The 22,856-nt window shown below is 40.5% G+C and overlaps 1 protein-coding gene across 5 annotated transcripts in view; it reads right to left on the bottom strand.

Moving 5' to 3' along the window:
• Window positions 1–12,242: 12,242 nt before the first annotated feature.
• Window positions 12,243–22,856, bottom strand: part of Cd47 (CD47 molecule) — a 56,170-nt gene continuing 45,556 nt past the window's right edge. For 3 of the 5 annotated variants that reach the window (XM_028755579.1, XM_028755576.1, XM_028755578.1), the window contains 3 exons: window positions 17,623–17,654; window positions 16,347–16,371; window positions 12,243–13,851 (listed from right to left, as the gene is read on the bottom strand). In XM_028755579.1, coding sequence (XP_028611412.1) covers window positions 13,847–13,851; window positions 16,347–16,371; window positions 17,623–17,654 — 62 coding nt within the window. In that variant the 3' untranslated portion in view covers window positions 12,243–13,846. The remainder of the gene's footprint in view (window positions 13,852–16,346; window positions 16,372–17,622; window positions 17,655–22,856) is intronic. The other 2 variants (XM_028755580.1, XM_028755577.1) reach the window with 1 other exon arrangement.

Consider the following 22,856-nt stretch of genomic DNA (forward strand, 5'->3'; position numbering starts at 1 on the left):
CCTCCCCCCCCATCCCCTCCCTCCCCCCCACCCCCCCAACCCACCATCAACCACCTCTCTCCTTCTTTCTTTCATTTTCATAGAAGCTGGAAATTAGGATTTTTTCTTAATGCAGCATCTTTGCTGGTTTTTTTTTTAAATTTCACTTCTTTTAATACAGAATTTGAAACAAAACAAAAACAATCAAACCATGCCTGCCTGAGGCACATTTGCACATCATCTTGTACCCAGCTCTCTGAATGTTGAAGGGTCTTTGCTAACATTTTTCTGAAGGTACTCTGTGATTTCTTGACAGTGAGCAGCTGTTTAGCACTAAATAACTCATCTTTTTTTTTTAACATTAAAAAGTTCAACTTCTATCCAACACTACCTTTAACATAATTAAATGGGAGGGGCTAGAGAGATGGCTCAGCATTTAAGAGCTTTTACAGAAGACCTGGGTTTGCTTCTCAGCACCCGCATGGTGGGCTCACAAGCATCTGGGACTTTTCAGTTCCAGAAGACCTGATGCCTTCGTTTGACTTCTGAGGGCATCAGACGTGCACCTGGTGCAAATACATTCATGCAGGAAACAACACTCATGCACATAAAATAAAAAGAAAGAAATAAAAAAGTTAAAAAATGGAAGACTGTATGGATATAGTTCTATCTTTTTCATCTTTTCCTATTTATGAGTGGTAGGGGAAACGAGTAAAATTCATTGAGTTCCTCATTCTATTTCATTAGCTACTTTTACACATAAATGAAATTACCTGAGGTGCAATAAAACAGTAGTAGAGTTCATTTGAACAGGAAGCTGTTTATGAACTGGGGAGTGCCAGACTGAAAGAGGTTTAGTGTTCTGATAAATTATCAGAGGGAAGAGTTTACAAGGAAAAATAGAAGCAGAACAAAGAAATCATTTGATTGGCGGCGTCCAAGATTCCCTTTTCCACTTTGCCTGTCGGAAATTCCCTAACCCTATCGTCCTATGTCAGCTCCTATTGACTGGGTGAGGCTGAGTTTTGTATCATCTAACATTGCCAAGTGACGATTAACAGTTACGAAAATGAGGTGCTGTTTCTTTGTGCAGTTTAACCAAGAGCAAAGTTATTTCTGAGTTGTAAGTGTATTTGTTCAAGAATTTCCTAGGCTTTGTTTATATTTTGGTTTTGCCATAGGCATGTCTTGTAAAACTCAAAGCACTGCTACAAAAGGAAAAAGAAAAATATTCCTTTATTCCCCTTTTTTCTTCATATGTAAAAAACGAGGGGCTCGGTGTAGACAGAAGGTTGAAATCCACAACACCTTTACATTCCGTCTCAGAAGAACTCTGACTCTGCAGGCGTTCTCAGTCTGTTGCGTTGTCTCTGACACAGGGTGCCATTGCTGATAATGTCATTTCCAGGGAGAACGAGCCACTAAGTGGTACCTTGCCAGCAGTGGAGGAGAGGAATGTGTGGGATGAGGGAGACAGGAGTGAAGCCGATGCAATTAACAGTGACATAAGAAATGACACTGATTTATGTATCGTCCCATCTTCCTCCCTGGGATTTTACGGCATTTGACATACTGTCTCACCTGTCTATTTATGGATCTAGGAAATATTCCTGAAAAGTGAGAAGAGACGAACATGGAATGGTTTGGTGAGACTCTTTAAGGCTAAGTGGAGTCACCTCTAACTCCCAGTCTTGTTCCTCCTGTGCCCCTGAGTCTTCTAAAGATGGTTTCCCTCCCACCTCATCCCACCTCCTACTCCCTTCCCTCCACTACAGCTAGCACAGATCAACTCAGGTATCACCCTGGGTGCTTAAGTTCATGAGAGAGATGGGAAGAAAACAACCTAGAAAGAGGATTATGGTAAGATTTAACAAAGCATTTACGCTAAAACCCCATGCATGACCTCTTATGTGTAGGGTGATGCTGAGATTATCACCACACTCTAAGCAAAAACAGAGAAAGAAAAAAGTGAATTCTTTGCCAGGCATTCCTGTGGTGTGGTGATTGACAGAAACATAACATACTAATGATTTTAGCTGCAGTTTTGTTTTTCTTAGCTCAAAATGGTGTTTTTTTTTCGGGGGGAGGGGCTTGTTTTGTTTGTTTTATTATTGTTGTTTTCATCAAGCCACAGACTGAAAGGTACAGGGGAAATAATTTTGTTTTTCTTCTTCTGCTCTATTTGTGTGCATATGTGCATGTGTATATATGTGTATGCATATGATGTATATGTACATGTATATTATATATTATATATTATTATATATTATATATTATACATTATATATTATATATAATATGTATGTTATATGATGTATATGTATATGCTGGAGTCAAAGTCTATCTTCCTCTGTAGCACAACACATTACTGGTTTTAAGAGAATCTCTCATTGAGACCCAGAATCCACCAGTTGGCAAGACTGGCTTGTCACTGAGCTCTAGCTCTAAGGATGGGGCTGTATCTGAGTCCCCTCCATTCCAAGTGCTAGGGTTCCAGGTGCCTTCCAGCACACCCAGCTTTTCCGTGGCTGCTGGGGATAATGCTCAGGACCCCAGGGTTGCACAGCACGTACTTTCCCAACTGAGCCGCCTCCTCATTCCACAAATAGCTCTGCAGTCACAGTTCTGGATGTGTGTATCCAGAATGGAGATCTACAAACCTGAACATTGAAAGGCACAGGAAGTTTGTAGGAGAGTCTAGCCACACAACCACCCGTCTTATAGAGCCTGAGATGCAGAATTCTTGATTAAATGCAGATGACGAGATGTCCTGAGTTGATTTTGCTCATTTAACATTAGACTGTCTTGATTTAAGCAGCTCAGTAAGAAGTATAACATGATCCACTCACTTTTAATTATGCATATAGATAGACATTTATTTACTAATTCCAGTGAGCTATTGCTTAATTTTCATTAATGTCGTTGACTTCTAGCTTCCTGTATAACATTCTTGTTAATATTGCTTGAATGCAGTTAATCATTATTGTTTATTGTATGGTAGAACAAATGATTTTATATTGGTCATTGATGGGGACATCCCTCTCCCTGTGAATTCCCTGATAAAGCCTTGACTCATGGTACACTTTAATTTCTGAGGAAAGGAATATGTGATGGGTTCAGAGGAAGGCCTGAGGTGACTGTGTGCACCACCCCTTCATTTGCTGCATTAGTATTTTAATGATCCCAGTGGAATACACAACTGGCCACCCTTTGATATGATTATGGTACTGTGATTGGCTTTCTGTAAACTTTTCTATTCCTCAGGGACAAATGACAGACTAAGGGAGGACCCTAGAAGAGTGATTGTATTAGCAAACATCAAACAAAAACAAACAAACCAAATAAAACACAAACTTCCCGCCACCAAACAAACAAAAACAAACCATGTCAAACCAAACAAAAACAAGCAAACAAAAACCCACAAAGCATCTTTTAGTGTACCATAGGGTACCGATGCTTCATAAGATCCTGTCCAAACTGAGAGTCAGGAGCTGAACACTAACACAGAACACTTCAGCCTGCTCTCAAAGGACAGTACATAGTGCTGTAAGCCTTCAGAGTTTAACAGAAAACCACGCTGCCTGTGTACTCTGGTCCTGGCAGGCATCTTCTCAAACAAGTTTCTTTCAAGCTGCGTTTGAAGGATTTGGCCACTTTGCCTACATGATGCTTTAGTCTTATTTCAATTGGGCATCATCCCTGGTCATAGAAGTGGGCAGAGGAAAAGTTAATAGAAGCTATGTTCAATTCACAGCACCTCACCAGCTGCCTTTTCCTGCTTTCCGACAGCACCTGAGAGAGCAGATGGGGCATGGACCTCATTCATTTTTGGTGAAGGGAGCAGGCTGATCGCAGTAGAACCTAAGCCTCAGCCAAACTTCTAGCTAGAAATGCTTCCATTCATGAAGCAGTATTAATGAGACTTCAATTTCTTCAATATGTAGTCCCACTCCCATATACTTTGATTTGGTTTCTGCTGGTTATTACGCTAAGACAGCTCCGAGTTCTTAATCACATTCTGTCTAGCATGATTGGAGGGTCCGCTCTTAACATATTTTTTAGAAGTCTTGAGAATCAGTCACTGGTGTGAAGGAATAAATTAGATTGAGTACTGCTGGCAGGAATGGAGCCCGAAGTGCCCTCCATGTACTACAGGACTCTTCTCCTCACGTCTTTGCATTCAAGTCTCAGAATAATCCGCTCCCTAATGGCACTTCCTGTCTTCTGCTTTCACTAACCAGAGTACTGTGGCTGAGACTGGTGTTTAAGTTTAGCCTCAAAGGTTGTTTATACTGCAATCTATTTGTTTCTTTGGCAATAACAGCATACGACAATACAGACTTCAGTGTATGCATGCTCATTCCTAGATTCTGCCATGGCTGACGAGCAGGAGGAAAAAGAGAGAATCCCGTTCATTTATTGGGTGTTTACACTGAGCCTGGCAGTATGGCAGCCACACAGCTTCTCACATAATCTCATATTCAATCTTCATTTGTACAATGAAGAGACTCGGAGATGTTAACCACGCAAAGTGACAGAAGCTGGTGAGGAACCGGGCCTTGGAGCCCTCACCGTGTGCACCATCCCACCCACACAGCAAGGTCTCCAGTGAGATGTTCAGAAGGTAGGAGCTTAGGAAGCATCCCTCTTCTGTAGATTAAAAAAAAAAGTATCAGGAGACACTGCTTCCAAGGGCAACAATAAATGCGACAAAGCATCCTTTACGGCACTAATGATGGCTAATGATTGGGTTTCTGAGCACCACCATGGCTATTACTGTTTTCCATCTGACACTTGGCCAGGTCTTTCTCTTCTTCACTTTCAGGCTAATAATTAGATTTAAATAGCTGACAGGACTCTAAACATCACTGCAGGGAGACCTACATTCCCCTTACTACTGCTTACAAAGGTTTCATTTTAAAAAGATCCTTTGAAATGATAAGTAAGTTATACTCAGCAATAGCTTTTAAAAAAATCATCTGTTCTCTTATTGCGTCTTCTGAAAACGCACGCTGATCTCTCCCTTTTTGTCTAGAGAGACCATCCCTTCTTTTTAATCTCCAGCTGGAAGAATTAAAATGCCCAAGAGGACAAGGGTGGATTGATCTAGACAGCATCTATGGCCCTAGAAAGTGGGAATTCAGGAATCTTGTCTTCATTTCATTACAAAACAAATTTGTTTTCTATAGAGAGTGAAATCGTGGTGGCTTTGTTTCTCAGGGGAAACATGAAAAAGAACTGTTCGTTGTAAATTAATCTCTCAACCTCTATGTCTCAGTAGCACAGATCAGAACGGGAGGAGGCGTGGCATAGGGGTGTCTGCCAGCCACTGCTCCTCTCCATACCCATCTACCCATCTCCAGTGTGGCTATAATCTTGGGAAGCCACTTTCCTGTCCTTTGAGGAACAGGGGGGGCTCAAACAAAGAAACCTCGAGCAGCAACAGGGGCCTCATGAAGACACATGAAGACACGTGAAGGCAGATGAGTAACCTCCCTGGGGACTCACCAGCCCAGGAAGACTGTGTTCTCAGGCCTTATTACCAGGATTAACTGCTTATGAGAGAACCCCAGTTGGTCTTTCTGCTTTCTCTACTGAGTTCTCTTGTTCTGGCTAGTTTATGTCAACTTGACACAAGTTAAAGTCACTGGAAAGGAGCAAACCTCAGTTGAGAAAATACCTCCAGAAGATCCAGCTATAAGGCATTTTCTTAACCAGTGATGGATGGGGGAGGGCCTAGCCCATCCTGGGTGGGGTCATCTCTAGGCTGATGATATTGAAGGGCTTGTTCCATTGAGACATCTGTATAGTATAAGGCTATTGGCCTGTTTGCGGGGGGGGGGGCCTGGGGGGGGAGCAGTTTCTCAGCTAGCTTCTAACTTAACCCAGACTTCTCTGCCATTGTGTCCCTCCATGAGATTCTCACATCTCTGCCTCCCTGCTCCATTCTGATCTTCCTTCTGTCTCTCTGTTTGTCTCTTTGCCTGGTTGGTCTTTCTGCTGGTCCTTCTGCCCCAGCTCCAGCTGCCAGCTTTTTATTATGCAAAGAGTCACACTCCTTACTCATCCAGTTGGCACAGGGGGCTAAATGACCTTCCCTAGGGGAGCTGGCCTTTCTTTTTGGGCAGATGAGGAAGCAACAAACATTTACATATCCTGCTAGCTAGGGCCACTTGCCCAGCAATTAACAAATGAGAACACACTTTTCATAGCTAGTAAATACAGTATGTGTGGGTCATCCCAACATGGTGGTCCTGGATTTTTTTTTATAAGAAAGAAGGATGAGTAAGCCTTGAGGAGCAATCCAGAAAGCAGCACCCCTCCATGGCCTCTGCATTATTAGTTCCTGCTTACAGGTTCCTGGCCTGATTGAGTTCCTGTCCTGATTTCCTTTGATGATGAACTGCGATGTGAAAACTAAGCTAAATAAACCTTTCCCTCCCCAAGTTGCCTTGGTCATTGTGTGTGTTCATCACAGTGAGCCTGACTAGTCTACTCACACAAGTAAGAAAGTTAATTGTATCCAGAAGCCTAGGGACAGGATGTGGTCAATAATTCCAGTCAAATCTTTTAATCAGATGTTTCTCTCAAAGAACATAAATACATATTTAACACTTTTCCAGGGCATGCCATTACAAAAAATTCAATTTTTCTAAATCTGTGGTTTAAAAAAAAAACCAAGTAAGTGGAAAAAAACTGTATTTTTTCAACTCACAATTCTTTTAGGCAACTAAATGCTATCAATGGGCTCAAAGCACAAAACTATAGTTTGTTGGGTAGTTTTCTTTGAACAGAAATGTGAATATGCACAAAATTATTATTTTTGGAAGCTTAAAAATATTCAGACTTAGGATCCAGGAGGCTTTTGAACTGAACCCCAAGACTTTGCACATTGTAGGCAAGAAGTATACTAGATCGGCATCTGAAGGCTGATTCAGGATAATCTGTTCTCTGACATTTAGCACTAGTTGCTACTAGAACCACCTTCATCAATACACATGTGATAAAAGATATGGCACTACTGAATCCATGATTATCAAACTAAAGATAATATGTATTATAAATATATATATATATATATCATATATATATCATATAGAAAGAGACAATGCATATATATACACATATACATACACACATATATACATACACAAACACATATATATACACACATACATACAATATACATACATACATACATACATACATACACATATCCAGCCCATCTATCTGTGAGAGGAACACTTGATAACCCTGGAGTGAGAAAATGTTCTTCAGGTGACTAAATATATGCTTCTGTAACTTGCAAATAGGAGGCTTATGAACCATACCTTCTAAAAACCCCAGTTATGCTGGGGGTGGAACTCCCTGGAGAGCATATGTCCTAGAACGAGCTATCTAGGAGGTTAGAGGCCAGCCCACAGAAGACTGTAGCCTAAGGTGATGAGGTAGCTATTCCCATAGAGAGGTGTTGGGAGACCAAAGGCTGTGGACTGACCAGATGATCTTAGAAATATGTGAGTTCTCTTACCCTCTACTTAGAAAGCCTGGTAGTATCTAGGTTGTCATGTTAATCTGGAGAGATTTCTCCAGTACCTATGACAATTTGAAAGAAACCTATAGTAATTAGCTGGCTGGGGTACTCAATTCTAGCACTTGGAGGATGAAGCAGAAAGATCACGAGGGTTGAGGTCAGCCTAGTTTACATGGCAAGTTTGATGGTGAGATTCTGTATCAAAGAACAAAGTGTTTGTGTGTTTGTGTGTTCGCACGCACGCGAGTGCGTGCATGAGAGCACACTCATGCACAGATGCATGGTGTCTGGAAGAAGGGTCTGTGAGCCAATACATTTGCTTTAAGTAGAGGCTCTCAGAAGCCTACTACAATGCCATGGTGTTCACCATCTGTCCACAGAGAGCAAGTACACATAGTAGCACAAAAACCGCAAAATCAGCATGCTGTCACCAAGACTGGCACCACACTGCAGTGTTCAGATTTGCAGACTCTTAACCTCCAAATTTGAGAAATGTATACCGTCACTCAAATTGGGTAAAGATATTTATTTGGTACCCTGCATCTGGCTACTACGAAGTGGAAGAGTTGCTGCCTTCCCGTCAAATGTTTAAATATGTACCCAACCTATTCATGGCTAGAGTTCTGACCACTTCTATGTGGTCTATAGGGCTGTCCTCCATGTTAAATAGGCAACCCGATTATCTGTACCATAGGGTAGAATCCTTCACTCCCCTCTGCTGTGCTGGGTGAGTACTTGAATCTAAAGCTTACAAACAGCCTGCTGTGTGAGTTTCCATAAGGCAAACACTGTCAACTGGGCAACTTCAGATATTACCCTAATCCATTGTTTTGTAAAGTTGTCAAACCTGATACTTTGGGTGGAAAGGTGCCATACAAAAGTGGAACCCAGTTGCACTCGAAGCCTGTATCTCAGTGGGAGTTCTAATCAGGTTGAGTACAGTTCTGTGCTACACCAAGCAGCTTTCAGTGCAGGAGGCAGGCCATTAAATGCTCTCTGAATTCCATTAGTCACTCCTGCTGTGAGTGAAAGTCCTCCTAAGTGCATAAAAATTAAATTGCCGATGATGTAGAGAACAAGATGGTACTCTGCTGCCAAACATTGTTTTCCATTGAAATGGTAGACAATCACACATGTAATGTAGCCTTTGTAAGAAGGACCTGAAGGGATGTGGCGCTGCCTGGGAACCTGTTTTCTCAAATCTAATGACTTCAATTGTCTGGTAACTACCTAGTTCTGCTTCAAGAGACTGCCCTCTGTTCTCCAACCCCCAGTTGGGTTAATGCCCAGTGCATATAGCCCACAACCTTTGTTCCAGGCTGGATGTAGAGATGGGTCTGGATAAGTGAGAGCAAGAAAGGCTTGGCCTCAGAGACTCGGAGACACATATACTGCTATCACTAATAACACGTTTTGCAGGCTCTACCACCATCCGGTAGACAAGCCTCTAGGCATGTCTATGAGGGAGCATCTAGATTAGGTTTCGATAGGAAGCCCCAGCCTAACTGCTGGACGGAGTATAAGGAGAAAGGAAGCTGAGCAATTGCAGGCATCCATTTTTCTCTGCTTCCTGACTGTGGATACAGCATGGACTGTAAACCTCAAACCATGAGCCCAAATCTGTCCTTTCTTCCTTAAATTGCTTCTGTCAAGCTACTGCATCACAGCAGTGAGACACGGAACTATACATTCCTTTCAACTCTCTGTGTTAGGCCCTTACGTGTGAAATGAACAGAGAAGGCAGGGTCCAAGGGTCCACAAGAGGAAAGCTGAAAGCTGGCAGGACAGGACCCCCAACTCCTCGACTAGCTCAGAGGCCAGACTCCAGCTGTTAACAGCTGAATTTTCAGATTACATTGATCGAAGGATCTACATGTTCCCTACCTTAGATCTGCGTTTTCTTTAACTGCAGTCAAAGTAGCTTAATCAAGGACAAGTTAAAATGGAGAAGAATATGCTTCAGTTTGGGCAGAGGCTAATAACCTCACCCTTCTTCAGAGCCACAAGTTAAGTGCTTTGCAGGGTCTTTTGGTAAGGGCCAGTACTGTCAGGACTAGAACCCTGGACCTCTGTTTTCTTCTGATGTGTATTCTCTACTGTGGGAAAAAAAATTATAAAAAGTTACCTATAACAGACACTGCCAATGTTTCAAACTCCTAATTAAAATTCTAAGAGTCACATATTGAATATACTTAAATTATTAAGTAAAAATTCTTTTAGAGAATCACCCTCTCCATTACACAGAATTTTAAAGACTAGATAAACATATTAAAAAAACAAAATTTCTCTGAAATATGCTTGTGGTCGGCTGTCGCAGCAACAGAAATAGCCCAACAAAATAGCTTAAAATGTTTTATTAAGTATATATAATATTACAGGGTAATATTTACACAGTTATTATTTTTTTAAATAAAAAAGTATCTTGGCAAAGATTGCAGGTATTCAAAGCTTCAAACAGTGATAAATTGATTTAATACATAAAAAAAAAAAAACCAAAAAACCTTTAAGGGTAACACAGCTGTAAAACAACTTTGGTCTTTAAATCACTGCAAAAAATGGCTACTGACAAATAGCATACCTTTAATTGCTATGCAAAAAGACCCCCAGGAGAGTCCCTTGTGCATAGCGACACTGGAGTTCTCTTACAATTTAGAATGGTTAATGGATATTTATATGATGTGGGAACTAATTCTCAACAATGGCTTTCTGTAAATAATGCTCTGTTTAATAAAGATAAAAAAAATATGTTTCCCTCTTTCATCTGTGATAACAACACTGAAGATCCCACCGATGCTGTCTTACAGAAATGCTTGTTAAAAATGCCTTTTCTTTCCCCTCAAACACTAGATCTATGGAAAATTCAGCATTAAACAGTCATCATTAAGGGCAGTGAAAGTTAAAGGCAGGCCAACCTCCTGGCCACTGCTCATTTTAAAGTTAACTTAGATCATCTCTGTTAGCCACCAAAGATGGCGAAACAAGACCCCCCAGTGGGGTGTGGCAGTTAAGAGATTTTTGAAAACTCCTCTCTCTAAATAAATTGTCAATTAATTACAGTAAAAAGGCAAAGGGGTGCCAGACATTTTTTTTCCCTCCAGTTCTCAACAACAGGCAAACACAAGTGCTTATATTTACACATAACCTCTGGTGGCCATATTTGAATACCCACTGCAAGACAAGATAAACCTAGACAATGGTACACAGCTGAACTCTTACTAATGCGATAACAGCAGAGTGAACACACCGCTTGTTAAGTTTTATAAACTCAAGCACGATTCGGCCACTCTATTGACTACAACATCCTGAAAGAAAGCCTACTATGATACAGCCCCCATGACTTTTAATCGGATATTTCTCAACGATTTAAACAGACCAGACCTGTAATTTTTCAGGTGAACTCTCACCTTTTGTAATTTTCGAAGCATGTGAGATTTGTCAAAAGAAAAAGAAGAGAGAGAGAAAAGAGGAAAAAAAACCCTCTAGCTCGCCCCACTAAAAATTTAAGTGGAGGCAACTTTGCCATCAAATTTCAGCACTGAGTAGTATCTAAAGTACACAGAACACCGCGGGCAGAAAAGGGAGGCGGTGCTTTTGCTGTGGGGGGAATCTTAAAGTCCAGTGAGAAGAATAAGACAAAAACCAAAAAAGCAAACAAACAAAAAAAAAAAACCCCCACAGAGCTAAGCGGAGATCCATGAAGCACCAGGAATGGTAAGTGAGAGATGAAAGAGTCCCCAGATGGAGGGGGCGGCCGTGCGGGAGGAGGGCTGGAGCAAACAGTTTGAAAGAGAAGAAAAATGGGATTCAGCCATAAAGGCTTGAAAAACTGTTGCAGAAAGTGACAAATGGCACTGCTCTCTACTGTTGTATAAATGGAGAGCAGACAATAAATAAAAATTGAATAGAGGATATGACAGCAGAAATCGGGATCAGGGAGAGTAAAGCACATCGTGGGACAAAACAGATGCGTGGTGCCCACTACACTGTTAGCAATTTAAATCGGGTGGGACGAGAACTGGGAGCCACTGCGGGTTTGACTTAAAGAGGGTGGACTGGCCCAATAATGCCCAGGCAGGAGGACTCTTAAAGCTGCCATCCTTCACACAGAGAAGCTGATTATTGGGAGCAAGAGTTGAGTTTGTCTCGCGTTTCCCTGGCTACCACCGATGGGACTGTCTAGGGCACTCAGTGCCTCAAGTGGCAGGCAGCTTAGAGAACATGACAGCTGATTAAGACCCAAGACTGAACCCCGAGCAGAGGGGCGTTGACTACATATTAAAAGGTACAACTTTAGTTGGTAAAAAAATTTGACTATAAAGATTTTCACACCTAACTTTCCTAAATAGAGAACAGGAAAAAATGAAACTGTTCCGAGTCCATCCGCTCTTTTCCTGTCTTCATCAAAACCGAGTTTAAGCAATCAACAACATGAGCGGAGAGTGTAAGTATTTTCAGAAGAACTAAAAGCATCAGGAGCCATCAGATTTGTATAAAGGCGTTCAGCTCCTCCACACATTACGCTAATATCTGTGACAGCTACGAAACCAGGGAGAAAACCTACTTTTCTTTGAGAAGCACTATCTTGGTACTGTGGTCAGTTTTCCGAGAGGCCTCAGCAGGTCATAGGTTTAGGTTTGCCACAGACAAACCATTTGGTCCCCACATGAAAGATGACAAAAAATTTGGCATACGAGAGGCACATGGAAACATTCATGGAAATAATCATTAGTAATGCAAACACAAACAGAAAGGCCTTTATTACGCAAACAGGAAAAAGTACTGGTGTTGTGTCAGAGGGCACTGCTGAGCAGTCATGAAAGCTTGGCACATTACCTAGTTTTAAAGTTTTAAAGAGCTCAAATAGTTGCGTCAGATATAATTCCACCCAATAAGGACCTTTGCTTTTAAATGTATTCACTAATAGCACAAAGTTAGCATCTGCTCTTCTGTAGATGCCTCACTTCTGTCCGTACAGAAGATGCATGTGCCTACTTCATACATGTGCACACACAAACACGCCCACAAACGAGGTAAAAACAAGTGCTAATAATCTAAAAGTACTCCATGCGGTCACAACTGTCAGGACGTTGGTTTTCTTCTAACTGGGTAGGGAATGTGGTAGTTTTATTTTACTTTTCAAACTTAGGGGAGGAGGAGGAGGGGGAGGAGGAGGCGGCAGGAGGTGGCAGGAGGCAAGAAGCAGGATACAGGAGGAAGGCAATGAGTGTTCAGCATGCAACATAGAGACAACAGGCGTAAAACCCCCTCCCTGGGCCTTGCAAGGGCCTGACGGAGACACATGTTGCCATGCAGGAGACACATAGTTCAGATTTCAGTCTTGCTTTGTCATGCCTCCAATCAGAAAACATGGGAAGAAACACTGTAGATTTTTTCCTTTTTTTTTTTCTTTTTCTTTTTTTTTTTTTTTTTTTGCCTTTAAACCAGAGGTCTGGAATACATATGTTACAACCATAGCTTTTATCTTTTTCTGAAGAGTCTGAGCACAGTGCTTTGAGAATAAGTCTGGCTCCTTTCTGCAACTGACACTATTGTGTCACAGGACCATGTTTAAAGAGGAGAAAAGGTATTATATCTTGTAACGCAAATGAAAGTAGCAGAATGGGACAGGGAGCAAAGGATCGTGTGCAAAAAGGAAAACCACATCTATTAAAAAAATGTATTCTAAATCTGGGTGCACTGTATGTCAAAGGGGGTGTGTGTGAATGATGGCAACCCCCAAGAATGAAGACATTAGAGCCATCAATATCATAGCACACAGAGGGGCCACAGGGATTTACCCACCCACATTCCTCTTTCTACTTCAGTCTCTGTCACTATGACCCAGAAGTGGCAGTCTTGTTATTCAGCTAGCAGCCTAAGTGGCAAAGCTGCTGGGAACCTGAGTTTACTAAGGCTTGCTGGATACCACTGTTTTTCCATAGGTATCTCTGGGTGACTAACCCTCAGGTTAGTGCTTGGTGAGTCTCACTCAGAATCGATTTAAACTCAGTGTTCAGAGACTCAAGGATCTAGCAAGCATCATTCTTGGAAGTTGCCCCTGAAACATCTGCCCCTAGTTGAGTAGAAACAATAGAAAAATGGATTTCAATTGATTACACAGCACATCATAATTTTTTTATCACGTAAATTACAGCTGCTTTGAATATAAACTTAACTGTAATAATCATTTATGGTTCGATGTCATTTTTCATGGATGAAAGTCAGTTACTGTTGTCTGTTCCTTCCAGCAGTAAGTCATGAAGGCCATGGTGCTTAGACAACTGTATTCTTGCACTTCTGACTTCCAAGTTACAGTCTGTCACTTCCCTTCACTTATTCTGGAAAACAGAAACATCGGCATTTCGTCACTACTCACGCCTACTTCCTATGCATTAAGACATGATCTGTTTCTAAAGCTTGAAACTGTTTCAGATATATTATATCAAAAATAATGAAAATGTATCTGTAAAGGTCACAGGCAGAAATCAGGCAAATCATTAGCCTTTCCAGTTTGGTAAGTAAAATGCCAACGACACAGGAAAATAAAATCAACACAGACTGATAACCTTGGTTTGCGGGGTAAGCTCAACAAAAGGCAAGAGATGTTGATTTTTCAAAGCAGAAGTTATTGATCCAAGAATAATATTCTATCATGTTCGCTTCAGATTTACAGATTTCGGTTAATATAAGTGAAACAGACTTGTGATCTGGCATAGGTGAAGAGCAACTCCTTGGGAAGGCACCCTGAACTTTGTTCAGGATGACATGCATGCCATGAGTCCAGCATGGACATCAGAAGCCACAGCCCATAACAAACATTTAAAAACCGAACTGTGATCAGCTAAATGTGGACAAAATTCAGGGTGTTTTCAAGGTCCTCACAGACCTCTTGTGCTACACAAACAAGTGAAAAACCAAACCAAAGTAATAAATAGTTCTTTATGGCATCTCTTAAAACAGTGACTTAAAAAAAAAGTAGCATTTAAAGAAAATTAACAAAGAGGCATTGAAGGTTTTCACACTGGTTTTCTGCAAATGGAGAATAGTTTACTCTTTATTTATTTATTTTTTATCCACTCAAAGAAAATTGATATCACAGTAGGTAGAAGAAAGAACACAAGAGTTGAGAAACAAGACACAGAGGGTAAACATGATAAAACCACGCTAGGAATCCTGGCATGGTTAACATTTGTTCCCACTATAAACAATATTTTTAGGTTGCAGTAGCTTGTGTAGCAAAACACACACTTAAAAGCTATGACAAAAGCCTGTAACCATGGGACCATTCTGGACTTCCCATTAAGCCAGAGCCTGTTTTAAATTTAGCTCAGATAACACATGAAGTGTTTTTAATCTTATGCAGAAGTTAATTGTGCTCTAGGGAAGAAGGCCTCTGTTACCTGCAATTCTTTGTTATGGAGGTGAACAGGCAGGTCACAGGCTTTACAGCAGTAAAATGTAAAGCAAAGCCTATGTGAGAAAGCAAGCACTGATGGCATCAAGTCACTTTTGAAAATAGAATATAAATACAAATGGAGTTACTAAATGCCAATGGGGCTGGAGAATCATAGCATATTAAGGTTAAAGAATATATTAAGGTGGAAAATCAGAGTTCTTGGGAAGAATTAACAAGTACATGTGTAGGTCATATTCAGGAAACTTGTGTTGCTGTTGATCTGGAGTTTAGAAAAGAGGGAAAAATCTGGGGTGAATAAAGAAGTCTCTTTCCTTTTAATCTTTTCCCACACAGTTGGCACTAAGTTCCTGCATGGAAAAGTAGATATATCACACCCAGTGTGACATGCAACAAAATCTCTCCACGAGTATAAAACTCTGTCAAGGTGAGACAAACATATGCCATAATATCTGCATGTTTTATGCATTTATGCAAGGCATTTTAAACATTCAATCTACATGTTCCCATCCATGAGACCCTACAAGGTCTCTTCTTTATCTACCTACAGAAAAGTGACACTGTCACAGGTAAAAGAAAGAACACAATACCAAACTAGATCTAAGGTGTAAGCATCACGAAACTTGGACATTCACGATTCACAGTGTCCCTGTCATTTTTTTTTAAAGTTGTAATTTCAAGAAGCTCTTTGCTTTCCTTGTAAATGTCCATGTGTCAACCAGTGCACAATCACATGCAAACTTTATACTTACCGTCATTCATCATTCCTTTTGACTCTTTAAATGCTGAGGATTAGTAACAAGCAGGCAGTTAGTCAGAAGGCAAGTTAGTAAGATTTCACAGTTAGAAATCATCTCAACATAAACAGATATGCAAGAACACAATGCCAAGTATCGCTTAACTAGACAGCTAGTCCCATTTGAGGCTATCAAAGCAATTTCTATGGCTCACACCCACAGCATCCACAAAAGCAAACAGACTTGCTGGGGAACACAGATCCAGATTTACACAGAAAGTAAGTGACACATTTTGGTATCACTCCATAGTGGCAGCCTGTATTTTTCTAAAATTGACAAATTAGAAATCAGAAGCCACAGAGATGTTTCTTTACTGAGGGTGTGACACTTTATCCTGTCCAGTATAAAAAGGCTCAGTGGTCCCCTTGCCCAAATGTCACTTGGGATAGCACAGGACAGTGAGAAGATTACAAAAGCAATACTATCAATTTCTGATTTAGGGTCAAGAGAGAATCAAGAGATCAAGGCAAGAGAACGTATGAACAAAAAAGCACTCAAACAAATATACTCCCAAACTAGATTCTTCCCAAGGGATTGATGGGTGTTCTAATGTCTTTGAGGATCAGTTCAAATTATTATCTGCTAATAGACCCCGACTACTTAGCTTATAATAATCACATACCGTTAAGGGGTTCCTCTACAGCTTTCTGGAAAATATTTAAAATATATGTATAAAATATATGTCACTTTATGTCTTTTATGCTAAAACTTACACTATCATTGAACTTGTATTATAAGTGGAGAATCCTATGGTCTAAAAGCAAAATAAGACAGCAAAAGCTAATGAAACAAAGCTTCCCCAGGCTAGTTAATAGTTTAATAATAACCGTATTATTCTCTTAGTATTTTTTTCTGTGAATAATTCCCCATTCCACCCACCATTCTCAGTTCAAGAAATCCTTATAAAAGTATTAATGTACAAACATGCAAATTGCAGTAACAGATAGAAAATACAGTTAAATAAGAGATGGTAGCGAAGCAGAATCATTTTTACATCATGCAAATTGAACTCTGTAACAGCAAGAAAATTGTTAGGATTTAATGGTCCATTGCTTAGGTTATCTCTAAGAGGCACTAGGAAAACTGCTAGCTGCTTGTGGCTAACACAGCTGTGACACCAGTCTCCTCAGAATAAAAGGCAGAGGTGAATTATTAACATTCTCTGCCCAAGCCCTCCTTTTGGGCGTGTCCTTAGAGGCTGCCAGATTTATCTGTCAGTCACTATGGACAGGAAGCTGAGTACAATATAGTCCCCTTCAGATCTTAATTCCACATAAGAACTCTCAGGCCTGTCACCATGGTGAGTTTATACGGTAATTTTTTTTCTCATACATTTCCTCCTGAATTTGTTCTTTTTCTTAGAATTTTCCCAAAGACCTTATGAAGCTAGTCAAATACAATGAAACAATTAGGAGGGAAAAATACTGATAAAATGCTAGGTCATTATTTGGAATGGATCTTTTCAACAACATATACCTTACAGACTATACTTTTTAAGTGAAGTCAATTTAGCACAAACTTCTCTTCCTTAATGTCATCCTTGAAACTGTGACTCTATGAACTCATATCATAGAAATCCAACAGATGAGGAGACAGAGTGGAATCAGCTTCCTTCTGATGGAAGAGATAACTATATTCCTCCTCATAGATTCTGGATATATAAAGGGAGTACAATCTTACAGGGACATGTCTCCTATCTCAACAGTACTTAAATGCCTCAAGGTAGGTCTTATGACAATCAGACCTATTCATGCACAGGTCCTGAAATGACTTCAGCATTGTCTTAATTTAATGTCAAATTAAGCAGAGAACAAAACAGTTCAATGTTCCAATCACTAACCCCTCATTTTAATCCACCAAACTATTGCTCTTAATTCATTTAATAAACTTGAACTTACCCTAGGTGGTTGTATAGTCCTCTGGTTGGAAGCTGGTGTAAATAGAAACATAAATGCAATCAATAAATACACGAAGCAATATAATACTTAATTTTAAGATAACATGTTCAGGACTAAAACCAGAAGGTGCTAGGTACTCCAATGTAGGAGTTCTAGCTTTGACAGTCTATTCCAAAACTACAGAGGAGTCTAGATTAAATGGACTGACAGGAGAAAGAGAAGCAAAAAGATGCCTATAGCAAATAATAAACACAGACTCACTCCTTTTTACAGAGAACAGATTTGCTAATGGATGCCAGAATAGAGGGCAGAAACTAAAGACAGGAGGGAAAAGAACAACACTAGATTGGTTTAAAGAAAGAAAGAAAGAAAGAAAGAAAGAAAGAAAGAAAGAAAGAAAGAAAGAAAGAAAGAAAGAAAGAAAACTTCCTTGTAAAACCAGTCAGTTCAGGAAGCCATAGAGCAAGCAAAGCAAGTCTTAACACACAGCCAGTGTCCCAAAGACGGGAAAACATGACTAGAAACAGTCTCTCAACAACTCAAGATTTTTTCCTAGGCACAACTTCCTACCCCACCCATCTCAGTTTAAGAAATCCAAGCGTCTCAATTTTATAAATGGTGTAAGCATTCTGAGAGCCACAGTGAATGCACAATGTAGTTTAAAGACAGGAGCAAAGCCAAATAATTTCCAAGTCATTTTGGACTGCTGAGAAACAATGTTAGGGCTTATAGGATTCCACAGAACCCCAACTGGCTAGCATACAAAGGCACGCCCCAGACAGCCCAGTGCCCTTACCCCGCCCAGGAAGACTCAGCAAGCTTCTAAAACTAATGAAGATCAGGCTTTCTCAAACAGGGAAACTACAGCCAACAGGCCACACATCACATTAGCACTAGAACTAGAGGAGGTTCAATAAAAACAACTGGAAACTCAGGGATAGGAGGGACAGGCTTAAAAAGAAAACAGAAAGTAGGCAAGGAAGAATTTGGAGTGTAGCTCTACAGGTAGAAAAGGAAAAGGAAGCAGCTATGGAATGTATCACAGTGAAGCAGGAGACTGGGAGCAAAGCGCAGTCATTCTGAAGTTATGTAAGTTGAACTCAAGAAACAGAGAGAAGGAAGTGCTCAGCTATAATGAGGCATCTACCCCATCCCCCACTGAGGCTCGGGAACACTGCAGGAAGAGAGGGCAGAAGGAATACAAGGGGTGGACAGAAAGCAAAGCTACATGACGGCTATCTTCAGGACAAGCTGCACACATTCTAACCATGAACCAAATGAAACTACATTTGTCTACAATACATCTCAACAAGAATAGGCCTGTCAGAAGCCAGGCATTGATGGGGAGAAACCCAAGGGGCCTGGGTCCCTACCATCAAAGGGATGGCCAATGACGGATTCTGAGCACTGGAGAGGTATTCCCTCAGTTGAATAAATACTCATGAACTTGTCAGGCTCCAGTAGACAGTTCCAAACTCACAGTCACATAGATGGCCCCAGTTAAACCAACTAGGTTTTTACACATAAGAGTAACTCATGAGTACAGCAAAGAGGTTTGCAGTGCGAAGAGTGGGTTGATGGGGTGCTAAGGAAAGGGCATGTGGAGGGTGACAGTAACCAGAATGTATTGTATATATACGTGTATGAGAATGTTGAAGGGCACATTCAGTGATAAAACACTGAAAAAGCACAGTGGTGTGTGCACAAATTCAAAAATAGAAGAAAAAAAAAAGGTGTTTAACTGAGAGTCCCGTGGAGAAGCCAGAGTTGTGCTGCTCTCAACCTCACTCAGAGAAGTTTCTGTTGGCGGTAGTTGTTTCTTAGAGGTGAATGCAGACTCATCAGGAGCCAAAGTGCTGAGAGTCAGCGACCGGATGTTCAGCCACAGATGGGCCCTCTATCTCCACCCATGGCCTCGTGAACATCTCAGAAGACAGACCTGAGAGAGCTGGAGGGTGGAGAGGAGAGCTGAGAAATGCTGCCTTCAGGACACGAAGTCACTCACGGACACACCCAACTCACAGCAGATGCAGTTGGTTACACAAGAACTGCACAAGATCCAGCCAATCAAAATTCCAGCATGGTTGGAGGAGGGCTCATAAGACCGACATCTCTAGGTAATGAGCTATTGGCAGGTGATGGCTGCTGAGGCGGAGAGAAATAAGTTTTCTCTGGAGATGTGTCTCCACTAACTGGACTCAGGAGACTATCATTATCATCATTATGATTACTGGCAAAATACTGCCACGCACATGTGGTCAGCATTATTTGGACTAGGAAGATTATCAATAATAATAATAATAATAATAATAATAATATTTTTAAGTGATTAAAAAGGGGAGACATGGAATCAGAAGGAAAATGGGTTAATATGGGTTAATGGGTCCCAGGGAGAGTTGGAGGGAAACAATTGGGGGTCTATATGATCAATATACATTATATATGTATATATAATGTATATTGTGTGTGTGTGTGTTTCAAAGGATAAATAAGGATCAGTAACCATAAAGATTTTTAGAAAATTTGGAGTTATTATTTTATGTTTATTAGAATTTTGTGTGTGTGTGTGTTTATACACACATATGTAATTTAAATGAAGTCATGCTACTTGGGGTGACAATACTGCCCCCAAATTCAATAGACCATATACCAAAAACCCCACTACAAGGCATGAGAAACCTTTCAAGGTGTTGATCAGGGGAGTTCAAGGACTCCCCGAACAATACAGGCTATTGCCATGGCCCTTAGTTATCTTCTCAAAATGAAAGTTAAGATCCTATTGCTAAAGACACCACACACTTTGGACTTAGGACTTGAAGGAATAAAGCTATATCAACTTGGAAGTCTCTTTTTTTAAAGACTAGATCTCAGGGTACAGCAAGGAAGTATGAAAGCTGCCAAAACAGAAAAGCAATCAATGATGCTATGCTGCTGTAACACTCACGAATCATGACAATGACCATGACAGCAAGACAAACCCAAAGGTATGACAGTGGCACTTCTATACTGAGGGTAACTAGCAGCTGTCTAATTAGATATAAGGCCTGATCTATAGGAGGGAATTCATACTTGACATGGTTAATCCTAGCCAATTACTTGTGACTGGTGAGGCCAAGGACCCAGAAGGGAATCTACTCTTGCTACTTCACCTAAAGCAGACCTGTGCTCTAAAAACTTATCTTTATACTCACAGATAAGTGTAGTTCCCACTTTCTTTCTGAAGCAAATGGAGATGATCACAGAAACAACTGGCCAATGTGTAGAGGACAACTGACCATGGGGTGCCTCACCCAAACTCATTAAGCTACAAAATAATTCCTATACCTACAGATAAGCATACAGGCTGGCAACTCTACAGAAGAAGGGGGCAGAAAGCATGTTAAAACCAGATGACCAGGATATTTGCTGCAGCATTTTGTGTAATGTACATGACTCCGCTAGAGTGTCTTATAGGATAGGCAAGGTGCACTCATGAAATCTCAACAACAGGGTTGCCTAAACAAGACCTGCATAATGACAGCACCAGATGGCATGACAACATCAGTGGGGAAAATCTCATCCTCACAGTTGTTAGGTCCCTGATTTTATTTTTCAAAATTTGATTTATATTTCACTTTTAGTAGTTAAGCATGTACATTATACGAAGCACAGGACTCAGCAGTAATCTGCAGTATGTTTGCCCTGGGATAGACCCATTGCTAGTGGTAAATGAGTTCACTTAGAACAGCTTAAGAAGAATCTCTACTGAAATATTTATATATTTATCAGAGTCAAACACTATTGTCTGTGGGGGGTGGTTTACTTCCTTATTTTTTTCTAAATAGTGAACTTTAATTCAATTGTCCTTCTTATATCAACAAACAAATTTCTTGAGGAAAACTGATACTCCGAAATCTTCCAGTTAGCAGTGTTGTGTTGTTTTTTTTTTTTTTTAAAGAAAAAGAAGTTTCAATTGATTTAATTCTCAAAGATGCCAGTAGGAAAGATTAATTGCTATTTAGTCGTCCTCAGATCAGAACATTTTAGTGGTATAATTTTAGCAGTACAGACCACCAAAAGGCAAGGAGTTATCTTTAGGATGCATTCCCCTCTCTCTTTAAATAATATTCTTATTTTATATGAATACTGTATTTATATCATTTCCGTCTGGCCTGTCCTCCCTACTTCTCCTCTGGTGTCCTGCCTCAAATTCATGGCCTCACATTCTTTAACTATTTTATATATAGGCAATGTAATGTATAATATATATGTGTGATATATACATATATATGTATATATCCATATATACATATATATGTGCTATATATACATGTGATATCTATATATACATATATAGATATACATACATATAACACACACACACATATATATATGTATAAGTATATGTGTGTGTATATATATATATATATGTGTATATATATATATATAATTGTGTAAGCACAACCTGCTGAGTTCATTAAGGGTTGTCCACACATATGTGTCTGTGACTGAGTCCTTGGGATTCATTCATGTACAGGAGGCCCATCCCCAGAGAAGACTGACCGATCCTCCTCTCAGTAGTCATGTGTTGCCTGTAGCTCTTCACTGAGGGGCTTTAAGTGAGTGACCTTCATTGTGGTGGCACTCAGGGAAGGTTTGTTCCTCAAATCCAAGCAAAATGGCAAGCTCTGTTCGAAGTGGCAGAGAGTGGTAGAGATATACCATAGCCAGCTGGCTCCCCAGTAAACTAAGCTGAGTTAGAGCATTGTGGCCATCAAGACACTGCCTCTACAACTCACCTCAAGCATCACATGTAAGTTTATAAAGCAAAGAGCTATCTACATTTTTGATTGGCAATACAAAGCATTCTTGTATAGCAGTTTCCTCTCAGAGTAGAACCTCTTCCATACTATAGGGAAGCTCCCTAGGCTCAAAAAGATTAAAAAAAAAATGTTGCTTCTGGAAGTCCTTGAAACCGATCAGATTCGCCAGGCTCCTCCCTCTCCCAGCTCATAGGAGCTAAGGCTGCTGCTAGTCACTCTCAGACAAGCTGTGCTGCCTAGAAGAGACTCAGATCAGACAAGCTACCAGGAAAAAACAGCTCATCTGAGCTGCCTGGAAGAAGCTCAGAGCAACTGAGCTGTCTGCACAGGACACCCCAACCCATTGAGCTGCCTGCAGGCTGGGTAGGGTTCCAGTTTTCATGGGCCTTTTGCCACCTATGCTAGACTGGGCTTTGGGAATGCCAGTGTTTT

This window comes from Grammomys surdaster, unplaced genomic scaffold (assembly GCF_004785775.1).
Source record: "Grammomys surdaster isolate TR1022 unplaced genomic scaffold, NIH_TR_1.0 126066, whole genome shotgun sequence".
Lineage (NCBI taxonomy): Eukaryota > Metazoa > Chordata > Mammalia > Rodentia > Muridae > Grammomys > Grammomys surdaster.